The following is a 24,367-nucleotide window of genomic DNA, read 5'->3' as shown; positions in this document are numbered from 1 at the left end:
CTTTCAAATGTAGTGAAGTTAAAGTCATAAGTTCCCAGAAAAAATAATACTCAAGTAAAGTACAGATACTCAAAAAGTGTACTTAAGTACAATACTCAAGTAAATGCCTCTGATTTTAAGGCATGAGAAATTTATTTTCACAAGAAAAAAACATTTAAATAGGTCGTTTTGATGATCAAAGAGGAGTTTTAAAGGATAACATTTTTGACTACAGGGGGACTTTAACTATAATAACTAAACCGTGTTCTTGCAGTGACTAAACGCCCGGCCGCATGAGGACGCTGTGCATCGTTAGATTATTTTCACTACAGACGAAGCAATGTAGAGGGTTGACAGTCTATGAGCACGAAGCTCTTACAATGTGCGCACATTAAGCGCTTCGTGTTAAAAACTTCAAAGCACAAAGTGAAGAGAAATTGATGCGTAGTGTATTATATCTGTGCAGCAGTTATTGAGCCTTTCTTTTAACAGTTTTGAATTTCAGTTACTGTGCACGCTAAAAACTATTTATAGTCTTTTCTACACCCGTGTTTTGTTCTCACAGACAAGAAGATAAAGTCCTTTTTGCAAAATCATAGACGTGTATTTACAAATCAAGTATAATGGGAACACAGAATGATCTTGGAGAGAGCTTTACCGAGCTGACTGCTGTAACCGAACGCGACCAGCGTTTAAAGGCTGAACGAATGACTGACATCCACAGCGGAGAAAAGAGTTTGTGTGAACTTTAATGTAAGGACTTAAATATTCATATGTAGCTCACATTAAGCTATCGTATGGCTTAAGAAGTAACACAGAATAATTCGCACAATCGAAAAAATAAATCTCGGATTTAGATCGGCTCTCTCTGATCCGAGAAAAATGGCACTATCGGAGCCGATACCCGATATGAATATCGGATCGTGCATCCCTAGTATTTATGTATTTGTTTATTTATTTTAAATGTTGAGGCTGCCAAAGGATTAAAAGAATCACAATTAACTCATGGTTTTAGTAATTAAGACATTCAAATCTGTTTATGGTGAGACGACTAAATAACGTGTGAGTTTTTGATCATTTGTGTGTACTGTGTCTGTTTGAATTCACGGAACAAATAATTTTTTTCGGTGACCTATGGTCTGTGAATGGCTGGTATAAAGTGCAAAGGCATTGTCTGTATCACTTACATTTAAAGTTGTCTCATGCAGGTTTGTTTTGTGCACTTCTGGGGATTCAGTGAAGGTCTATAGCACACGCACAGAAGAGTGGCTCCATAGTCTGCAGGGCCACACCAACCAAGTGACAGGCATCGCCTTGAATCGTGCCAATCACCTGCAGGTCTGTGTGCATCACTTGAGTTCACTTGTATAGAAAGTGTGAGATAGTTGATCAGTTTTGATTGTGTCCCTTTTGTCAGTCAGCATTCCAATGAATTCTTAACCAGCTTATGTAGGTGTGTTTTGTAGTTTTTATCCATTTAAATCAATATTCACACATGTTTGGATTCTGTCTGAGGTTTCTTTAAAGTCAACATTAAATTAAAATTGAAATTATTTGCATATTCCTGATGTTGTGGTATTTGAGGTGCACTTTGTTATAACAGAAAAATGTCTTATAATCATTTTGTTTTTTAAAGAATTTCACTAAGCTAACCGTTTATTTTAAGGACAAAGTCTTTATTCCAAAATAAACCTCCTGATCTCCTTGTCAGATTTATTTTGGATGACTTACTGTTACTTCAACAGCTAAATGTATTCTATAACCTGTTTATGCATTCTGCATGCAGGTTTACTCTTGCTCAGCAGATGGCACTGTTAAGTTATGGGACTTCATTGACGGCATCCTTATCAAGGTACAGTTGGTGTTGAGTAAAGCCAAGGCCACTGTTGCAGTAAATATTTTCATTCCTTTCATGTTGTTTTATTTTTATTTTTTCAGACATTTATCATTGGATACCCTTTGTTTGCAATATATGTGTCCGAGAAACATGATGGAATCGTTTTTCTTCATATTGCCATGGATACAGATTCCAAAAATGGTATGTATTTCAGTTCTAATGTAGTCATATAGATTCCTGCCACATCATTGTGATGCAGTGATTAGGATCAGGCACTCTTCACCAATACAGTAGGAAACTCAATTTCTGACTCATTTTTCTGAAAGGAGAAATGTTAATACATATTTTCTAACAATATTAATATTGAGCATAGCCAGGCTTAAAGGGTTAGTTCACCCAAAAATTAAAATTAGGCTGTGTTTTACGCACCCCCGATCCATCCTAGGTGTATATGACTTTCTTCTTTCAGACGAATCCAGTCGGAGTTATATTAAAAATGGTCTTTGATCTTTCAAGCTCTATCGTTGCACTCAGCGGGTGTTGCATTGCTTCTGTCCAAAAGATGTGAACTAAAAAGCTCCCTTCCACAAAAAAAAAAGTGTCTCACATGGCTCCAGGGGTTAACAAAGGCCTCCTGTAGCGAATCGATGTGTTTTTGTAAGAAAAATATCCATATTCAAAACGTAATAATCACTTGAATCTAGCTTGCGGAAGCAGTTCCGGGGGAATTACGTATGAGGTCAGCTTTGCGCCTCTCAGAAGTGACGCACGAGGAGAGATCGAAACAAAACAACGGTCACTAATTCGAAGTACAAAACGAGGATTTGTAAAGAAGAATGTTGGAGGATTTCGATATAAGCCAAGAGGAGACTTGTTTTCCTTTGCTAAAGTAAGGAAACTTTGCTTCTTTCGATCCTGTTAACAAACATTGGTTTTCACGAGATTCACCGGCGCATGCGCAACGCTGACCTCATACGTCATGCTCCCGGAACTGCTTCTGTGTACAACTGCTGGCGCAAGCTAGGGATTATTACGTTTTGAATATGGATATTTTTCTTACAAAAACTCATCGATTCACTACAGGAGGCCTTTGTTCACCCCCCGAAGCCGTGTGAGATACTTTTTTTTATGGAAAGGTGCTTTTTATTTCACGTCTTTTGGACAGAAGCAATGCAACACCCGCTGAGTGCAACGATAGAGCTTGAAAGATCAAAGACCATTTTTAATATAACTCCAACTGGATTCGTCTGAAAGAAGAAAGTCTTATACACCTAGGATGCATCGGGGGTGAGTAAAACGCAGCCTAATTTTTTATTTTTGGGTGAACTAACCCTTTAATTCTGGTCCACCGAAGCTTATTTTTTGTTAAGAACTGCCCACATAGACCACCTGACTGCCACATGTAAAGTGACCAACCACAGTTTGCTTAGTTTTTTTACATGCGGTAGATAAATCTAAAATTGTCACAATATACCAAACAATCATTTTATTCATCAAAATAATCACCTTTTATAAATCTTGAGGCCTAAATGAGGTAAAAAGCTAGACGTACTGTAGGTGGTAAACGAACTATACTACGGTCTTGTTATTTAAGCGTCAGCACCATTAAACGTCCAACAACTCTTTGTCTTTATTTTCAAACATTTTACCTGAAAATTCCGACAAATTCCATTCAGCCACTTGTTAGCAATCACCTTTTTCAAGATAAGTAAAAGCTTCAAGGAGGTGTTAGGATAAAATGGGAAAATATCTTGAGTTTGTGATTACCTCAGACCTTATTTCAGACATTTAAACCATTCAGAAAGCACATTGACAATGAAGACAGAAGTGCTCAAATGTTTCTGCAAAAAATACAATATTAATAGAAATGAATGCTTTGTGTGTCTGCATGTCCAGAGTGTTTTCAGTTGGTTGCTGTACATCTGCCCAAGTCAGCAGAACAGGAGGTGGAAGCCAAAGAGCTGTCTGCTGTTTCCAGTCGTATCAGCCCAAACCCCAGCTGCACGGCCTTCGGTAGAGAAGTAAGAGCTCACTCAGCACTTTCTTTTAGTGTGGTTATTACATTCTTTTTTTTATGATTTGTCTGTTGGTGGATGTCTTGAAATCATCGAGGTATCTGTCTACAACGCTTTTTAGTCCAAGACTAGATGATCAAATTTTTAATATCTACTTTACATCGATAGGCTTTACAGGCACAGAATGTTTAAACATAGGGCACGTCACTTTTCCATGGATTCAGGAAAAACAAGCCATCCTGAACAAATTTGGCATTTATAAACATGGCTGATGTTACTCTTTTCCAAAGTGTAGGTCCTTTTCTATGTGTTTTCTTTGAAAAAAAAAAATCTGTTAATGTGACAAATCTGATAATAATATCAATACAAAGACACGGTTACGACTTGGAACAGATCACGTTATAATGCAATAATACAAGTGTATTATACTCTAAAACCCAACAAGTTGGTGTTAAGATGTTTAGAAACCAATAGGCATGAGTACTGTAGACTTATTTCATTTGAATTCACAAAAAAAAAATAAAAAAATTGTACAAATAAACTATACACTCCATTCACATACTTTGTGTAGCTGAAACTTCGCTGTACATGTAAATCCCAACATAATAGCTGATGGTAAAACTAATGACATTATTTACTGTCTTTACATTTATTTTGAAAGATGAAGCTCGTGATTATGGTAAGGGGCGTTACATTTCCGACGAGTGCTTGCGGTGTTCGGCCAATCACAATGCACTGGGTCAGCTGGCCAATCAGAGCAGACTGCGCTTGTCGGAAGGAGGGACTTTGTAGAAAACGAAGCGTTTGAGAGAGGCGGGGCATAGAGGACCTACAATAATGTACAGTATTTGAAAAATAATGTGTTTTTTGAACATTAAAGCATGTCAACATATTCTGTTACACCAAATACACAAAATAATGATCTTTAAAAAAGCATCATATAACCCATTTAAGCACTAATAGATATCCTCTTATTTTAATATTGAGCATAAAACACAACCATAGACTGCATAAAAACATGGAAGTAGTGTCCGTGACGTCACCCGTAGATTTCCGAAGAGTGTTTTTGAAGCTCAAAAGCTCAAGTGGGCGGAGCGGCCGTCGCCATCTTGGCAGCGCGTCACTCCCGGATAATCGAAAATGGGCAAAGATGTGGGAGCTGGTTGGTGAAACCACGCCCACCTGACGCCAGTGACAGCAGTGGCAATCCACCTGTCACTCAAGTGGCCACGCCTTTAATTATGCAGAACTTTAAGGCTTAATATAATTTAAACGGATGAGTTATAAAAAAAATTCACCCCCCCTCACCATTGTCATGAAGGGCAAAATTAGCTATATAGACCAAAATCTTTTTTTGAACCAGGCTGTAAACATGTTTTTTCTGCTGTAAAGTTGGGCATTTTAACATGGGGAGTCTATGGGATTGACTCCCTTTTGCAGTCAGCCTCTAGCGGCCAGTTGATGAATTACAGTTTAAGTCACTTCCGTGTTGGCTTCACGAGAGAGAGCGGGAGGTTGCCGCTTGAACATAACACAAAAAGTAACACTTAATTTCAACATTATCTAAATAATAGCTTACGTTTCTGGCTGATACAGATAAGCCGGTAATTATTTTTATGTCATGGGCAATTTTAAAATGTTATACTATTTTGTCTAAAAAAAAAAACGTAATTTAATCATTTTGAATACTACAAGCGAATTTAAAAATCACAACATCATTTTTGGTCTTAATGTATATGGATATTCACGTTGAGGTCTGTTAAAGACTACATTTTACAGTATTAAATTATTATTGTTTTTAAATGTGAATATTAGATGGCATCAATGTTAATCTAAGTGTGGAATGTAGGAAATAGGCATGCACAATAAAATATTCAGGATCGACCAATATTGGATATTTCTATGAAGACTCAGGCAGAAATTATAATGAGGCAAGATATTTTAAATAAAGTCTACAGTTATCAATAATATAGACTACTTGGAAAAATCTGTATTAATATCTCCATACCAAAGAGGTCCTGAAATCCAACTTGCATGCCTGTTTTTTTTTATGTTTAATTTTAAGTGTTAGTTTATGTCTGGCTGTGGGAAGATTGTTGAACACTATGTCATACCTGCTCAGGTTATGATGGATAAATTTGTCTTCCTGCACAGTCATTGCCCGTGTAAGTGTTTAGGTGGTTTAGGAAACATGGTTTGGACCCCGTTAGGTTAATTAGTGTGGCACATGCCGATGTTATTTTTGTAGGCCGAGTGCCGTATGCAGCCCTGTTGCACCTTTACTGTTTTTTTTGGTACACCCATTACACATCATCACTTCTGAACCTATTTGTGGTTGTGGGAAATAAGAAAGACCTGTATGTTTCTTCAAGCTCAAGACATTGAACCAGCAGCCTTACAGTTAGCTCGAGAGAAAAAGTCATTTCTTAACATTGTGTTTTCTGTATTGTATTTTCAGGGGCAATACATAGCGTTTGCCAGGCATCTCCAACTAAATGTTTATTTCTTCAGGAAACAGAAGACATACAGGTAATAACCACTGTATCCTAAATAGCCTTTTTAAGGTCAGAACATGTAGGAACGTGTCCAACCGCACTGCTTATTTACTGGCCTCAGAGCAAGACACGTGTCATGTAGCTTTTTTTGGGCTTTGCCTTACTGTTGGTTTTTCTATTTTTTTTTTCTTTTTTTGTAAAAACAAATAAGTTGAGACAACACCACCTTATAGTTCGCCTCAAAATGAAGATTTTCATTTACTTAGTCATTTAAAAAACATGACTTTTTTTGTTGATCTCAAAAGGTATGAGCAGTATTTACACTTCAAGTAATTTGGTTATTGGTCTACTAATAAATGGCATAATTTGAGTGCTTTTTAAAGGGGACATCGGATGCCCAATTTCCACAAGTTGGTATGATTCTTTAGGGTCTTTGTGAAATGTCTGCAACATACTTTAGTTAAAATTCCTCATTGGTTGTGTAAAACAACACCCTTTTTACCTTGTCAAAAACAGCTCTGTTCACAGCAACCCGTTTCGGTTCATGTCTTTTTAAATGATAATGAGTTACTGCTCACCTCACTGCTTTCTTACGTTTTTTGCATATTTGGTGGTGCGTTACCATCAAAAACAAAATTAAAACACTGCGCCCTCAGTGGCTCTGATGTCGGGAGAACATAAAGACTCCTGTTTCACACCGCAAGCTTGAGCTTCACTTAAGCGTGACTTCATCGTCGCTGCAGACTCGCGAGATTATTCACACTGGAGGCGTTTGTATAGCGTCACAGCAGCGGCTGCTGATGCTTGCTGTGTGAATCCGGCCTTATGTTCACATTTGCATGCAACTACAAAACACCTGCATTGCATACGAGACATTGTTGTCGCTACAGCTGCTCGAGTGCAGAGAGAATGGAGGACAGTGTACAACTGGCTGAGGGCTGAGATATGCTAATACAGGACAGTCTGTCAGTGGTTGTGGGCGGGGTCTGAGCAGTATGACGCCATCCTGCTCAGAAAATCAAACCGGCTTGATAATTGAGACTGTAGGTTTTTTGGGGATTAAAAAGAATGAGTTAATGGATTTTTATCATTGTAGGGCAGTTGTGTTTATATACAAACACCATGTAAAGGTGAATTTTGCACCCAATGTCCCTTTAAAGAATAACAGCTAACAAGAGTTTTCTATTAATACAAATAAACATGTATTTTAGAAAATATATATATATATTTTTTTTTTGCATTTTGACGTTTTCACTCATCCCCCACGTCATTACCTTAATGTAAAAAAACAAAACAAGAAACACAAAATTCACATTTTCATTATCATAATGCTAACTAACTGTCACAAGAGAAATAATATTTTTTTCATTTATTTGATCACGTGGTTTCAATTTCTGTAGTGTTTCACTGGGTATACGATGGATATTTGTGATAGTGTGTAATTTTGGTGGTTAATCAACAATCATTAATCAAGTGAGAAATGTCTTAACGATTAGATGTATCCTGAAATAAAAAAAATGACAAAGATTATTATTAATAATGAAATATAATTTATATTGTGTTTCTGTTGTAATTTAATTGTCAAATAGCAAAAATAAAATTATTAAAAAAAATCAGTTTGGTACAATGTAGTGGTTATTGGATACTTAAACATTAAAAACAAAATCTATCTGTACCAGTTATAAAAGTAATATCTGTAATTATTATTTTTTTTTTTACTAAAAAGAGTTTTAACAGCACCCATCCTTATTTGTTTTCATTAATAAAATGTTCAATAAAAATGTTCCTGTTATGCTAAATGGAAGTCAGTCATTGAATCATGAATGTTAATGACCATTTTTATTTCTGGGTGAAGTATTTCCTAAAATGTCTACTCCTTTTGTTTTTTTTTGTTTTTTTTAATTTTTTTTTTTTTTCTTTTCTCTTTGTAGTTTTTCCCTAAAAGCCACAGATAAGAAAGGAGCCAAAAACGCATTCACATGCATAGCCTGTCACCCAGCAGACGACTGCATTGCCACCGGTCATGAAGACGGAAAGATCCGCCTCTGGTAAGGCCAGAGTTCACCATCCAGTTTAAGTTCATATGCAGGTCACGTGATCAGAATTGGAGGTTTAAATCAACTTTGTTTTTGCTACAGGAGAAACTTCATTCACACAAAAGAGTACACATATTCTACCCAGCACTGGCATCACAATGCTGTGAACACTTTGTGTTTTACTCCAGAAGGTGGGTTGTACTGAGGCGTAGGTGTGTTTCACACTTTTTCACTTCATCCTCTGTGTCAAATGTATGTTACAGTCCCCATCTGAGAAAGCCTGACTGTTATTGTCTCTGCAGGCACTAATCTGTTGAGTGGAGGCATTGAGTCAGTGCTTGTCCAGTGGCAGTATGGGGCAGGCAACAGAAAAGAGTTCCTGCCCCGTCTTGGAGGATCCATTTTGCATGTGTCAACATCATCTGATGGGCAGCTGTTTTGCACCTCTCATTCAGACAACAGTAAGTCTTCAGCTTTGTGGTCAATATGGGATTTCCCTCCAAAATGAAGCTAAAATAAATTTTATTTTGTATAAAAAAACGGTCTATTTTTTGAGACAAATTAAGATTTATTTTTATTTTTTTTACATTATTCTCATGCACCGCACATCTTAATGCGAACGCCGAAAATCTCATGCTCATTATTGTAATGTTAAAATTTAAATTTGTGAAGTAATTATACATTATGGAATTTGTTACATTATGGCCATATTTTAGATCCCTTAATCCTTCCCCATACCTAAACTTTAAACTAAAAGTTTTATAAACTAAACCTTAATGGCTTCACTTTCTTCATGCAGATTGGAATTTATATTGTCATACTGTTGTTTTGTGGATTAATTATGATATGTATATTTGTGAGATTCAACCTTAGTTGGTCTTTACCCGCATATTTCACTATGGCGTCATTTCGGACTGCTTTCTGGTTTGTCATTTGCCTTCTCTTCCTCCTCAGAGATCACAGTTATCGAGAGCAGCTTCAAAGTGTGTGGAGTAATTCAGGGTTTAGTTAAAGGTTTGTAAAGTCCCATTTGCACAAACCATCCAGATTTCATAACTATTGCAGTAAATGTTTATTTCTTCCAATGTTTTTAATGCTTTCAGGAGATGCCGTTTTGACTGATCTAATGATTGACCCGCGTAGTAAAGCTTTAGTGTTGAATGGGAAACCGGGTCATCTGCAGTTCTACTCCCTAATGCGTGACAAGCATCTCTACAATGTGAGTCTGCCTCAGTCAATACTATGATAAAGCTTAGCATTTCTTTGCAATAAGCAAGCATTTGGGGGAAGTATGTACTGGAAAATGTTAGATCACATGATGGTGCGTTAGGTTCATCTTTGTATTTTCTGCTAACATGGGTAATAAACTTTTGTCACCTGACATGTGTCAGATGAAATCACATGATCTGTGGGCCCGTCTTCATGTCAAACATTGCTCGTCATGATTTGTGCATAACATTCTGTCTGTTGCATTCACAGCTGGACATAGTGCAGCAAGAATATATTTATGAAGCGGGTCTGGATCAGTTTGAAGTGGTGAAGGCTGCCTTTGACATAAACGGGTATTGGCTTGCTACAGTGGAGGAAAGGGGACAAAAGTCCTCCGATCTTGAATTTGTCCTCAAACTATGGGCTTACGATGAAAGAACGCAAAGGTATTCATGCTAGATTGCAGATTTGAATAATGTCAAATATATGATCCATGCAAGAAATGTAGGATTTTGACCAGCGACCTTTGCTATTTCTCATGGTCCACATGCAAATAATGTAAATCATTTTCCGTTTAATTAATACTGTTAGGGGAACAATCGAACATTTTGGCACTGGTCCTTCATCAGTGTTAAAAATAATTATATTCACACCATTTCGTATTATATAACCATGATGTCATCACATAAACCATACATTTATTAGTAAAAAATTTTAAATGTTAAAATTTTAATTAAAAAAAATAACTTCATAAGCAATACCAGAGTATAAATATGCAGTTAAATAAAAATTCAAATAAAAAATTATTGGTAAAAGTAAAAACACACTTCACAGTTTAGAATGTGAGGACTAGTGCAGGTTTATGAAATTATAACAATTTAAAACAGCTGTTTTCTATTTAAATCTTATTTTAAAATGTAATCTTGTGATGGAAAAGCTGAATTTTCAGCAGTCATTACTGCGGTGTCACATGGTCCTTCAGAAATCAATCTAATATGTTGATTTGGTGCTTATGAAGCATTCTTGAAAACAGTTGTGCTGCTTAATTATTTTGTGGAAACTAGATACTTTTTTTCCCTTTAGGATTGTTTGATGAATAGAAAGTTTGAAAGAACAGCATTTGTTTTAAATAGAAATCTTTTGTAACATTTAATGCCTTTAATGTCTGTATTTCTTTTAATTTGTAAAAAAAAAAAATTTGACAACTTGTGAATGATCATGTACAAATTTTCGTATTTTTCTAAACCAGACTTTATTTCTGGACTGTAATGGTGTATTGTTCTGTCCCATTAGTTTCGTACTGAACACTACCATCACTGCCGCCCACACGGATCGGATTATATCCATGTGCTTCAGCTCTTCTGAGGAGACCACCATGCTGGTGACCACAGCAGAAGACGGCCAGTTCAAAGCATGGTGTCAGGGTGCTGACGCAGACACACAACGTGAGTCAAACCCTTCAGACATTTGCAAAGGTGTTAGTGTTGGATTGAGAAGCCAAACACCAAAGGTCACGAGTCTGAATCCAGACATACCTGTCTCACCGCAACGTTTCCATTTGTGTTTTAGAGGACCAGAGCTTCTGGTCATGTGAGTTTGTGGGCAGCTACCATAACCTGAAGCCCACAAACTGCAGTTTCTCAGCTGATAGCTCTCTCCTGGCGGTGAACTTCCAAGAAGTCATTACCATATGGAGCCCGGACACCTGGGAGTTGCTCACCACCCTCTGCCAACCACCTGGAGTAGTAAGGTGGGATATGTTGTTTTACCACTCAGGATACTGAATATGTTCCCTGTCTTCAAATCAGTTTGTCCAAATGCTTTCTGATGCGTTTAGAATGGGTTGCACAGGTTTCTTGAGGTCTTTAGATGTGTGTCCCATTCAGAGCAGTGGATTAGCATTCACTAAACTCTTTTCAAACAGTCTGCACAGTCTGAATGGTAGTAACTTAGTAATTAAGATTTAGATGGTGCCAGGCAAAAATGGGGATTCGGTCCTGCTAAGGAATTGGGCGCAAGCCCAGTCCTGCAGGGTCATCAGGGACACGGTTTCGCTTCAACATTGTGTGTTTGAAAAAAGGAAGTTCATTAGATGAAGCTGGGTTTCATCACAATAAAAAATTCATGGCATTCCTTGTCAACAACTGTTCTCGGTTGTTCCTTCTCTGTGTAACACAAGCAGTAAATTGTGTAGTGTTTTTAAAAATGTTTTTTCGATAAATATCCGTACTGAAATATTTGAAATGGTTTCAGTCTTCTGCAATATTGAGCTTTCTCACCCTCCCTTCTCTCTCCGACAGAAAATGTGTATTTTAATTTAAGTATATTACGCTGCATGTTTTAGAGCTAAGCAATCACAATCCAGTGTTTTCAGCGACTCAGTTGACTGAATGCAGTGAACTCCATCTCTGAGTTTAACATGCATTTGGGAATGCAATGTGTCAGTTACTTATGAAATATAAATTTTTTTATTATAATAAATAATTTTGTAGTAGTATTAGAACTATCAGGCCTGAAGAATCTCAGATTCAGTTGGTAAGAAAATACTTTACGTATTTATGGTCAAAAGTAAATAAAATTGCCTTAAATTATGCTTCTAATGGTGTGCCATTTCCCCCCCTGTATTATCAAAAATTTTTTATTGAATATCAATATTTTAAGGTATTTTATGGAAGTTATAAATTCCAGTATTGTGACCGCACTAGTAAATTGGTCCTTAAGGAAGTGTTCACCAAAGCATGTCATCTATTCACCGTCATGAAGATCCAAGTTTCTTTGTGGAACACAAACAGAATGTATTCGTTGCTTTTGCTTGCAATTGCAGTGAAAGTGCAATTGCAACTCAAAAGTGGTTTGTATGACTTTGTACAACATATCGCAAATGATAAATAATAGCTTTGTGTAAAGAACTGATTGAAATTTAAAGCAGTTATTGACTTTAATCTTCACATCTGCCCTAGCTTTCTTTGGTGCATTGATTAGAAAAGTAGCAATTAGAGGTGTGCGATATACATCGTCTACGATAATATCATAATTGTTGTTTAAACGATATGCGATTTGACATTGAGTATATCACAAAAACACACCCAGAGACTGCAATTAGACTGCATTAAACAGTCAGTGAGAATGCATATAAATGCCACTTAAGATGCAGTTTCTGTGCCACCTCTGCATTGCAAACACAAATGTTGTTGATACTGATTTCATTTGATTGGTAGCCCTATAGTGTCTTACCATTTGAATTTATTGATTAAATGTAAGAATTTGGCACAAAAGATGATGCATACATTTAATTAGGTTTAAAATTGGCCTTATAAAGGTAAAAATGCCCATAAAAGGTAAAAATTTAAACGTACTGAACATGTTCATTTCTGTTACTGCTGCAAACTAAGAATATCTGAAGCTTTGTATATTAATATATATATATATATGAAGAATATTATAAAAGATTTTGGAGTCTGGGAGTTTAGGAGCTGTCCACAGCAGTCCTAAACCTGTCCAAGTACCAGCACAACAAGATATAGTATTTTGCTGTATTCTGAAGCATGGAATGTTGATATGTAGTTATAGTAATTAGGAACTCCAGCAAGTGCTAATTCTGTTTTGTACAGTATTTCCAATCCTCACACTGATTTCAATGATTTGTTGAGCCATAAGGTCATGGGCGGCTTTGCACCATGTTTGATGTATATTATCAAACACACACACAAAATGTGATTTTGTAAACCTCAATAAAGGTATAATAGCTCAGAGTATTTATTGCTAATGTTTTTGATACTGTTCATTGGTGTCATATAACAGTTTCTGATTATGAGTAAGGCAACTGATTATCACTCGCTGAGACTAATCTGATGAAATCTGTAACTGACATGTGTCTTGCTGATCATGGTGGTCTTAGAATTGGTGAAACTGACTAAAGGCAGCTACTTTGATCCACCAGGGACCTTTGTTTCGGCCGATTAAGCTGCTCCAAATACTTGATTGCCACGACCACCAGAAACCTTCTCTGCTGCTGGAATCTCCTCACTTGTGCATGTAAGTAGTCATTAATATTGGTTCATATTTCATATTTGCAGTTTCCAGTTCCCCCAAGAATGAACATTATCATTATTTACTCAGCCGCAAGTTATTTAAAACAAGCCATAAGATTTAATTTTTTCAGTCGAGCACAAAAAAAAAAAAGTATTCTGTAGCTTCGCTTTTCATACATTAACATTTCATAGCAAACATGGACTGTCCAGCTCAAAAAAAAAAATGCTAATTTTGAATCTGAACCTGTCATATTAAGTTTTATTTATAAAGTGCCTTTCCCAAACTCAAGGTCGCTGTATGAGGAGAAAATACATAAACACGTAACTATAATATGTCTGTCACATTATAATAACCCAGTTGTGGACCAATTTTATGGTACTTTCATGGGCTTCTTGGTTCTTTTTAAGAACTTAACAGCATTTTTGGGTGAACATCTCTTGGGTAACTAGGCTAGCACAGTCTGGTTTTATTCACTGTTTGGTTTTGCAAGGTCAGTTTTATTTAATGTCAAATCTCTTTCATTCACAGTGGAGTGGAGCACATCTGTGGAAGTTTCCAAGCTGCAGCCGGACCCCTTGTCAGAAAATGTGGCTGCTTTTTCATACCAGTCTAAACATACAGACCGTAAGTGTTTGAAAGGTCATCGCCTCTTGACACTTTCTGAATCTCTTTTGGTTAGCAGTACATTTAGAAGTAAACTGTATTAGTTTCTTTAATGTATCAGACTTATGCACAAACTAGTTTTAATGTGTTTTCTGGTCTCTATACAGTGTTTGTTTTCAAACCTAGCGAGCCGAGGCCTCTGTTCACCCATAAGAACATGTGCTCAGAGAAGATACATCGTGCCGTCTTTGTGCCTCGAGAAGAGCCATTGAACAATTGTGACGAAAGTTCTCAGTGGCTCAACAGATCTCAACTGTACTTCCTCACCCAAAACATGGTATTTCAGTGATATTTGTAATCACAATGGCCTAAAACACATAATTGCATAACCGTAGGACAGTCCATTTGTGTGGTGGTGTTGTTTTTTTTTAATGTTTGTTAGTTCCTACACCAATTGAAAACCTAGACTGATTTTAAAATATAGTTTTTAACTCCTGAAAAAGACATGAACATTAATATAATTTTTATATTACAAATTATATAATTTAGGTTAAAGTTTTTTTAGAAAATATTTTTAATTATAAAATTATTGAATGTATAATAAATGATACAATTTTATTTATTTTAAGTATTTAAAAGATATAAATTAAATGATACACCTTTTTTATTATCATATTAAATGTATTTCATGAGCTAGATACAGATTAAATGTCTTTGTAACAGCAATAATTGTAACCAACTGCATAGTCCTGGTGAGCTGTGGGTATCCTGTAAATATGTTCTAATGCTATAGTGTCCATACTGTGTTTAATTCTCAGGATTTATTGACCTTCAGCACAGCAACAGAGGAGGACAGAATGTTGTCTTCAAGTAAACGGGTACAGTTTTCTTTCTTACACCATCCTTATTCTCATTAATTTTGAAGACCCCCCCCCAAAGTAACTTCACATGTGTCTTTGGTACAGCTTGTCATTGATGACAGCGTTGCTGTAACACCGTTTTACCTGCTGTTGGGCAAACACAGACAGCAGCAGCAGAAACTCAACACACCGTCCCATCCAGCAGCTGACAAACCCCAACAGCCACAGGGCTCCGTTACCATTACAGAAGTAAGTCATTTCAAGTAGGCTGTCTATTCGTTACATGTTTCAGAAAGATCATGCGACACTGAAGACTGGCTGCTGAAAATTCCGCTATTTCGCAATATTACTGTTTTTACTGTAAAAAATATACTTGTGTGTGTATTTAAGTGTTTATTCTTTTGTAATGTCTTTTTTTTTTTTTTAGTTGTTACACACACCAGCTCATGTTCTACCTGCTGCGTCAGTCCTGTGCTCAATGTTAGTCAGTTCCCTCCTGATCTCCAACACTGGAGTCCGGAAAGACCCCCTCAGGTTCTTTGTTCACATGCACAATATACATTTCCTTTGAAAGTTAACCAGAGTTAACTGGCTTACTTCTCAGTTTCCCTTCCCTTCCCCCACCTGAGATGCTCTGTACTGCAAGCACATAAATGTTATATTTTTTCCTTTTGCTTTTTCTGGCACTCTTACAGGGAAATGGAATCTTCCGAGCAGGAAATGAACAGTGAGAAAGAGGAAGAGCACTCTGAGGAGGAAATGGAGGCATGTGATAGTCAGCAGGAGCTCAGAGCTCAGGGTTCAGTGGATGAGGTGACGCCGAAGCTTTCTAAAGCACAAGAAAGGGAATTGAAGAGGATCAGAAAGACTGACTTTAGTTGGATGACTGGCCTCATTGACTCCAAACCATGATGGAGCAATTTCACAGTCCTGTTTGTGTTTTTGTTTATTCTTGCTTTAGATCCAGACATGAGTTTTTTCGGACTGCAGCATCCCATTATTGCTTTGATAAGTGATTCCATTTGGAACAACAAGGACAGCAATGTTATTTTGTAACTCTGAATGGTAGTAAAATGTTCATCCCATTTGCATCAACAATAATTTATAAAGAACTTTTTGAACAATGTACTGTGACGTTGAATTTATTTCAGTATATTTGTGCATTTTAATGTTAAGTTATTCAATTAAAGTATATAAACACCCTTGAATCGGGATACATTTACTTAAGAGGCAAAGTGAACATATGAAGTCTTGTTTTCTGAGAAACTGAAGAAAATAACTTCATGCTTAAAGCAAGATCAAATATCTGTCAATGGGGTATGTAAGCTTGTTTTCCTGTTGAATTAAGTTGATTTTTCTGAGACCGTTGGCAATTATTTAAACTCTTTTTTTTTTTTTACAATGTCTCATAAAACAAGACGACTTGTCATTTTGTTTCTCAAGTCAATGTATACAGATTGCACTGGAAAACTAGACAAAATTACTGAGGAATAACATCAGCTTTTTGCTGTGTGATCCAAAGGTACAGTAAAAGTTACTTGGTTTTAAAAAGTCTTAAATTTATCTTCATAATACTATATATATATATATATATATATAGTTTTTATATAGGTCAAAGACGAAAAAGGGTTTAAGCATAAAAACAATAAGTGTAATACTGCTTAATAATAACCCCAAAAATAAAAAGTTTTTAATTTAATTGCAATTTTATTTTTGTTTTTCTGAGCAAAAAATAAATATAATTTTTCCCTGATTTACAGAAGAGACCCACTAAAATGTCATTCAGTGTAACAATCTTGTCAGGCATATTTACAACAAAAATCAATTTATGACATATTAAAAAACTAATTACTTTCACCCCAAATACTAATTAGTTGTAATTTTAAAATTTGCCACTATCCTAGGTTTTGCCCATTTGTCGGTAAGAATTTTTTGCTCCTTTAAAACACAATCAAATTTAATATATGCTCCCTTATACCTTTTATATATTTTATGTACACGTCAGAATAAGCATGTTGTTTGAATTTTTACATAAATATTGTGTTACACTGAATGACAATGTAACATTATTTCAACCAAATTTTGACATTTTATTCTCCAAAAACTTATTTGAAACCTTAAAAGGAGACACTTTACTTACATTTAATGTGCTTTCTATGGACATAAAATCACTTTTGAAAATTTATTTTGATGTGGACATCTTAATGTCTTTGACCCATATATAGTTTTCTAGTGGTAACATCTCAGTTACTTTAATTCAGTTGTTATTCTCTTTCTGTGTACTAATGTAATCTACAGACATGGTAAACAATGTCACTGGCATGTAATCAGGTTGTTCTTTGTCTTTGCTTCTCATGCAAGCCAAGATGAACTCTTTTAGTTGGCGCATTAACCAAAAAAGTCTGAAAGGGCCTTTTAGAGAAAATTACCAGCAAACCCTTCTGAGGAATGTGACCCTGTCCTATTGTCGCTGGATGTGTTCCAGCTCCTCCCGGTTCACAGTCGACCTCTTGAAATCATCTCTCTACTTATTTCAAATCACTCAAACATTGCATTTGGGTACAAATCTGTTTATTTCGGTTGAAGTGTGATACGGTACAAGTCTTGAGTTGTATATTCCCCCTGCAGTGTTGTGTGAACCACAATTATCGCAAGTATACCACACAACAGGAGTATGCTCCCATAAAAAATAATGTACATTCTTGCATTACATTCAACTGGGTTTTAAGCACATTTTTTTGCATTTTGTAATTGTGTCAAGGGCAAGATCTTCTGTGTGGTGTTACATAGGAGGACAAAACTGAATTCAAATAAAACTAGTCAACACGAGAATATAAAAAAATGTTTACAGATGTAAATACGGCTTCACATTCATAGAAAGACAGTATGCACTGAAGAAATTAAGTGTTTAAAAACTGACAGTATGTTCGTAAGGGCCTCATGAAACAATCCTGGCATGTTAAAAATGCTTGCCTAACAAGTGAAGTAAACCATCAGTGACTTGGCACCTGTGTTTGTGACCAGCTGCACTTCAAACCAGCCATCCACACTGGACTCAATAATCTCTTCTCTGTTCTGTGCATATGGTGGATTCCCGCTGGTGTCCAACAGCAATATTACACAACTATTACAAAATACTTCATATATATGTCGAGCCAGCTGTGGTTGTCAAAAGGATGTACCTGAACGATTGTAGCTTTTGTGGCTCTTAGGCGGGTCTTTAATGTTTACTTTGTGCTGTCTAGATTAGCATTTGATTTGAATGAAGGGGAAACAGGTGTGTCATCACTTACAGAGCAGTAAAAATCATTAGGTTGTTTGAGTTATTAGCTAGTTCTAAAATCCCAATTTTGTTGTGATTTTGAAGCAGATATGAAATCTTGTAAAAAAATCCTGTGTTAATGCAGGACTGCTACTATTTTGTGCAAATGTCTTAATACCCTGAAGTGTCTTGTTGCGCTAATTATTTTGTAATGGAAAAAGTATAATCATGTAAAGTGCTTGTGTAACAATCTTTGCAAAAAGAATTATGCGCTAAAATCACTTTCAAATCAAACAGGACAAAAACAAATCTAGTGCTAAAAACTCTAGTTGCAATGGGTTGAGTGTATCAGGGCCTAAATCTCACACCAATAATATTCAGAATGTTTAACATAAGAAAACGGCTGTAATTCCCTCACTTCCACATGGTGAAAAAAATCCACTTTGGTTACATGTACAAACCGTATATGTCTGCATAGCTTTCCAGAAGAGTTATAATAACAATCTAGCACCACCGAAGCTGAGATACAGAATACTGACTGCATGTATATAAATATATAAGCATTCCTGAATTAATAACTAGCACACTCCAAATAACTATCGAAGAGACTTTAACCATGGCTTGCAAAAACATTTAGGGACAAGCAATACAAAACGATACTATCTTAAGTAGAGCACCTTGTAAAACTTATATACCTAGTCTGAAGGTTAACTATGACCATAAAGTCGAAAAACTAATAAAATACGTAAAAGTAGAATAAATATGCCCATTTTTACTTTGGAGCTTTTACAAAAGTAATTAAAGCATGTATAACCCATAAGAACCATAGTTCCTGTTCTTTCCCCCTATGATTACTTCTCAGGCAATTTTACAGCACCTTGAACAAAATGTATGATTGAGGGAAGTAATGTATGCTTTTTTGACATATTTCTATTCTAAGCTACGCTAAGGAGAGCTCCTTCTCGCCTTTGTTATTTTGGCTAATGGCAAAGACTATATACTCAATGCACAAGCAGCAAAAGCATGCATGTTAGTAAAACAGATGGAACAGGTTCCTGGCGAGGTTCTCGAAGAACACAGCATGCCATACTCTAGCAGAAATTGGCCTACGGTCTCTTTAAAAGTTATACAGAGTTGGGAAGTGAGGGAATATTGGGATCTGGCTTCTGCTCGGGTGAACAGAACAGGAAGAGTCTACTCCGGAGGCTTTTATAGGCAAACCTGAAATACATCATATGTCCCATCGCAACAAAGGAAACCGAGATGATCACGAGAAGGCCGAAGGCCTCTGGATTTGGTGCAAGGATGACCATGATGAAGTGTAGGAGATCAAGAAGATAGTTCATGGAGTTCTGGACGCCGTTGATGACGCCTCTCTCGGATTCAATCACATTCTCTTGGATCAGCTGGGTCACGGTCAAATCAAAGGACCAAAGACCTGAAAGCAATTCAGGGAAATCAATTAAAACATAATGCATCAATACGCAATTATCACAAACATGCCTTGTTGGTTTTGGCCTCAAAGGTTGGCTTTATAACTTTCAGGTGATACAGATATCATCATCTTCCCCTTGAAGATAACAGAAAATAATGACTAAAACTATTTCTATTGTTTGCTGTTGGTTGCTCATTTACTCACCAATTCTAGCAGCAATGACACCGGCGAAAAGAAGACTGACAGACATGTAGGACTCTACTTGCGGGGCTTCCTCAAAAACAGTGGCGTTAATCTGGATCTGTGGTTTAATTGTAGGAACAAGAGTAGGACTCTCACGCAGCGAGCCGCTGTCTCCAAACAGATGCTTTATGACCTCGTCGAAGGGTGAGACGCTGAGATCGAAAGGGCTGCCAGGAGCAAAGACAGATGCTACGCAGAGCATGAGGCAAGACAGTTGGGCGACTCCAGCGATGAAGCCGGTTCTGATCAGGCCACACTTCTTTCTGATCCAGGTGAAGGCCACCGTTCCACAGATTCCAAATATAGCTGAAGCTCCCATGAGGAGACTGAGCACGGAGCCGTTCAGGCCCTGAGTGTACGCATAGCCTGTGGTGATGCAGTCGAAGCCCAGAACGGTCATGTAGAGGAAAGACAGAGACATGCCAGCAAAGAAGATGGACTGGTTGTAGTAGGCCACCCAGCCATCCTTAAAGGTGCGGATGGGTTCTGTCATTTGGTAGCAGCAACTGGTGTTCTTCTTCACCTCAGCAGATTCATTCATCAGCTGGGAGCCTTCAACTGGACTTTCATTATTTCCAATCTCTGCAACAGTGAATTGGAAAACCGCAAAAGTAAAGAGTTTTTGTTTTGTTTTTTAGCAAATGATTAGTGAAAAGGTGCTTAAATCTTCAAAAATTTGTCAAAAATGGAAGAAAATAACTAATCCAGAATGGGAAATAACAGGCTAGTAACAGGGTTTCAGATTTACCCTGAACAAATGCTGGTTTATGGTTAGTAAAAAAAGAAATCTTTAAAAAACTTTAGTAATACGGTTAGATGGTTGAGCTTGACAAGTGCAGTGAACACTACAGTTTGAGAGACTTATTGATTAAATATATTATTATCTTCCAGGGTGTCACAAATTTAAAGAATGTAAATTTTTTGTAATGGGAGAAAACCAATAGGTAACGGGGTTGTGCACAAAGTGGAGCAGGTGAAAATTTGTATTTTAAGGCAGATCAATATTGCATACTTCTTATGTTGTCTTAATCTTATGTTAGATAATAGTCTAACATATTCAAATGTGCTCACAACAAAAATCACTTTTTACTGTCATACTAAAAAAAAAAAAAATTATTGGGACTCTATTTGTGGAAAGTGCCAGAAGAGTTTGGGTGGTATTACAAACCTTTTTGTACGTTGAGATGCTTCAGCTCTTGGTCATCAGTGTCCTTCTGTCCTGCCTTGAAGGCAAGTGCTGGAGTCTTCTGATAAACTTTCCGAAGCAGGAAGTACTCCAAGCACATGGAGAACACATTCCAACCCGAGATAAAACCACAGCCGATGAAATGGGAGCCGAATGCCATGATCTGGCCCACAAGCATTGGAGCCAGAATGTTGGTTAACTGGTCGATTATTCTTACAGTTGCGTTCATATCTAACAAAATAGAAATATAGAAAACAATAGGGAGTACAGTACAGGAAAAATAGGATATATTCTGTGATTATATATATATATATAGAGAGAGAGAGATACAGTACAAGTGATTCTGTAAATTATGGATTCTGCAAGATGTTTTCAATGTTTTTGAAAAAAAGGCTCTTATGCTCACCAAAGCTGCATTTACTTCATAAAAATACAGTAAAAACAGTAATATTGTAAAATATTATTGCAATATAAAATAATTGTTTTCTATTGTAATATATTTTAAAATGTAATGTATTCCTGTGATGGTAAAGCTGAATTTTCATATTATGTTGATTTGATGCTCAGGAAACATTTCTTATTATTATCAATATTGAGAACAGTTGTGACACTTCATTGAAAAAAAGTCATACTGCCCTTATTACTTTTGAATGGTAATGCATATCCCTATATAATATACATATTGGCTATGTGCTAACTTTCATGCACTTTCACTGCAGGTTAATGGGTTCACTGGGTACATTGAGAGTCATAAGGACTGACAGCTGATGCAAGCACTCTATACAGATAAGATGATTGATGGAGAAAGAGCTGTAATGTATTTTATGAGTTTCCTCGACTAGGTGAGATGAGTTTTATAGAGAATACAGTGGTTGAAAAACGTTAAATAAAAATTAAATAACCAAAAAATATATACAAATACAAAATTATACACAAAATTCAAAATGATTTTACTACAGTATGTTTGTTTTTAGATTTACGACAGCAGATTCATTGGTCAAAATAAAGACAAATTGATTTGGACAATTTTCCGTTATCAAACTTTTAGTGGAACATGTCTATTGTTAATGCGATGTGTTAACTCTGCTAGGAACTGACTTTATAAATATTGAAATATCTTCAATAAACGCTTAAAACCACCATGAGACTAGTTGGTTAAAATTAACTTGATATTTTGTTATGTAATGGGATGAAATTCATACATTTTAAGTTTTGTCCAAATACGTTTGGGGCCATTATAATGAAGGTTGAAGAAGGTGAGACATTCTGAATCCTGACCTGCCAATTTGCTCCGATCATCTCCAGCCACAACCACAACCCAGTCCCTCTGGATGGTGATGGACATAGCTGTGCTGGCCAAGTTAGCGATGTTAGCAATGGTGATGACCAAAACATAGCATGATGTCTGCAATGACAACGAACATGTAATTAAAAAATATGTCACTGTGTCCAAAATAGTAGCAAATATTGTTATTTGTTGTTAGTCCACTGACATAAAAAGTATGACTTGATATTCAGGAACAGTCCAGAACAACAACAAAAAAACAAGCCCCATTTTGTCTGCTGTATGGATTCTCCACCTCAGTGACACCGGGACAAAAAGCAGGTTTTGTTTGTTATTGTATATGTTAAGTTAAAGCTTTCCAGCCCTATTGAGCAAGCAACATGCTTTCTGCTCACATGACATCCCTGGATTCTGCTGACAGCAGGTCAACAGTTTGTTATCAAGGTGTCATGTTTCAGTAGCAAGAACTTAAGTTGAGTCCATGCAGAATAAATAAGGGAGCTCTATGTTTTAGACAACATTACCTCCTATAGTGTTGTTAGTCCACTGACATAAAAAGTATGACTTGATATTCAGGAACAGTCCAGAACAACAACAAAAAAACAAGCCCCATTTTGTCTGCTGTATGGATTCTCCACCTCAGTGACACCGGGACAAAAAAGCAGGTTTTGTTTGTTATTGTATATGTTAAGTTAAAGCTTTCCAGCCCTATTGAGCAAGCAACATGCTTTCTGCTCACATAACATCCCTGGATTCTGCTGACAGCAGGTCAACAGTTTGTTATCAAGGTGTCATGTTTCAGTAGCAAGAACTTAAGTTGAGTCCATGCAGAATAAATAAGGGAGCTCTATGTTTTAGACAACATTACCTCCAATATAGGTCAGAAATGATTGAGAAGCTTGACATAACTCTGAATATCCTGTTATAAGGAGATTGTTTGCCACTGCCAGCTATGAAGAAAAACCTTTTTTCAAACATTTTAAATAGCGAGGCATGTTTAGAATGAAACTATTTGCATAAAACTGGAGCAAGAACAAAACTGGAGGCCACCAAGAACTGCAGCAAGAAGGTTCTGCTTTTGAAAAATGAAGACTTTCTTTATTAGTATTTACTAGGAAGCAAACTGTCACGTCTTTTTAAATACCCACAAGCAACCATCCACTGTACATGATAGTAAGCTGTTCTTTAAACTGGAAAACGGCCATCAGAAGGACACCACAGAGAATGACAGCACTGTTCTGGACAACCAAAGATGTCTGTGCCACTGAAATTGAGAAAGAAAAAGATTCAAATTGCATTTAGCAAAAAAAAAAAAAGTTGAAATAATTGGCATAATGAGAAGTGATGCATGCGCTCAGTAATGCGTCATTTTACACAATAATTCTGCATGCTCTGTTTTTTTGGAGCTTTGCCATGTTTACCTTTCAGTCTGGGGTTTTTGTCCACCCAGTCACCAATAATAGCGCCCAGTAAGAGGACAGACCCCGCAACCACCAGTCCATACACAGCTGTCAGGAGTAAACTATTGCCATACAGCTCCACCAAAAACACAGCCACAGCAAAATTCCACATCCGATCCCCCTGTAACATAATGACACAATGCTCTTCAGTCAAAATACTATAGGGGATCCATACAAGAAAAATTAGGTATAAGTATTTTTAATAGCAACATATTAATAAACACACACACACACATATGTATATATATAAATATATATATATATGGTAACACTTTACAATAAGGTTCATTAGTTAAACATTAGTTAATGTATTAACTAACATGAACTAACCATGAGCAATACATTTGTTACTGTATTTACTAATCTACGCTCACGTTAGTTAATAAAAATACAGATGTTCATTGTTAGTTCATGTTAGTTCACAGTGCAT

At 36.5% G+C, this 24,367-nt stretch overlaps 2 protein-coding genes across 2 annotated transcripts; one reads left to right on the top strand and one right to left on the bottom strand.

The window, feature by feature from the left end:
• The first annotated feature begins 984 nt into the window (after nt 1-984).
• wdr75 (WD repeat domain 75) lies at nt 985-16,433 on the top strand. The gene is made up of 21 exons (XM_016250213.1): nt 985-1,021; nt 1,175-1,317; nt 1,766-1,831; nt 1,918-2,017; nt 3,713-3,837; nt 6,290-6,360; nt 8,258-8,374; nt 8,465-8,553; nt 8,665-8,823; nt 9,317-9,376; nt 9,466-9,581; nt 9,842-10,017; nt 10,865-11,016; nt 11,141-11,321; nt 13,512-13,606; nt 14,132-14,227; nt 14,374-14,543; nt 15,025-15,084; nt 15,172-15,315; nt 15,494-15,600; nt 15,762-16,433. Exons 1-21 carry the CDS (start codon nt 985-987, stop codon nt 15,976-15,978), a joined length of 2,481 nt encoding a protein of 826 aa, XP_016105699.1. The 3' UTR covers nt 15,979-16,433.
• A 1,361-nt stretch (nt 16,434-17,794) lies between these two features.
• LOC107565018 (solute carrier family 40 member 1) lies at nt 17,795-24,067 on the bottom strand. The gene is made up of 6 exons (XM_016250202.1): nt 23,899-24,067; nt 23,626-23,741; nt 22,471-22,597; nt 21,175-21,423; nt 19,968-20,588; nt 17,795-19,766 (listed from the first exon to the last, which is right to left on the bottom strand). The coding sequence occupies exons 1-6, from the start codon at nt 24,065-24,067 to the stop codon at nt 19,453-19,455; spliced, it is 1,596 nt and encodes a 531-aa protein (XP_016105688.1). The 3' UTR covers nt 17,795-19,452.
• Between the last annotated feature and the right edge of the window lie 300 nt (nt 24,068-24,367).

The sequence above is a fragment of the Sinocyclocheilus grahami genome, unplaced genomic scaffold (genome assembly GCF_001515645.1).
Source record: "Sinocyclocheilus grahami isolate Dianchi unplaced genomic scaffold, SAMN03320097.WGS_v1.1 scaffold974.1, whole genome shotgun sequence".
Taxonomy (NCBI): Eukaryota; Metazoa; Chordata; class Actinopteri; order Cypriniformes; family Cyprinidae; genus Sinocyclocheilus; species Sinocyclocheilus grahami.
This window is presented reverse-complemented; position numbering and strand designations above follow the sequence as displayed.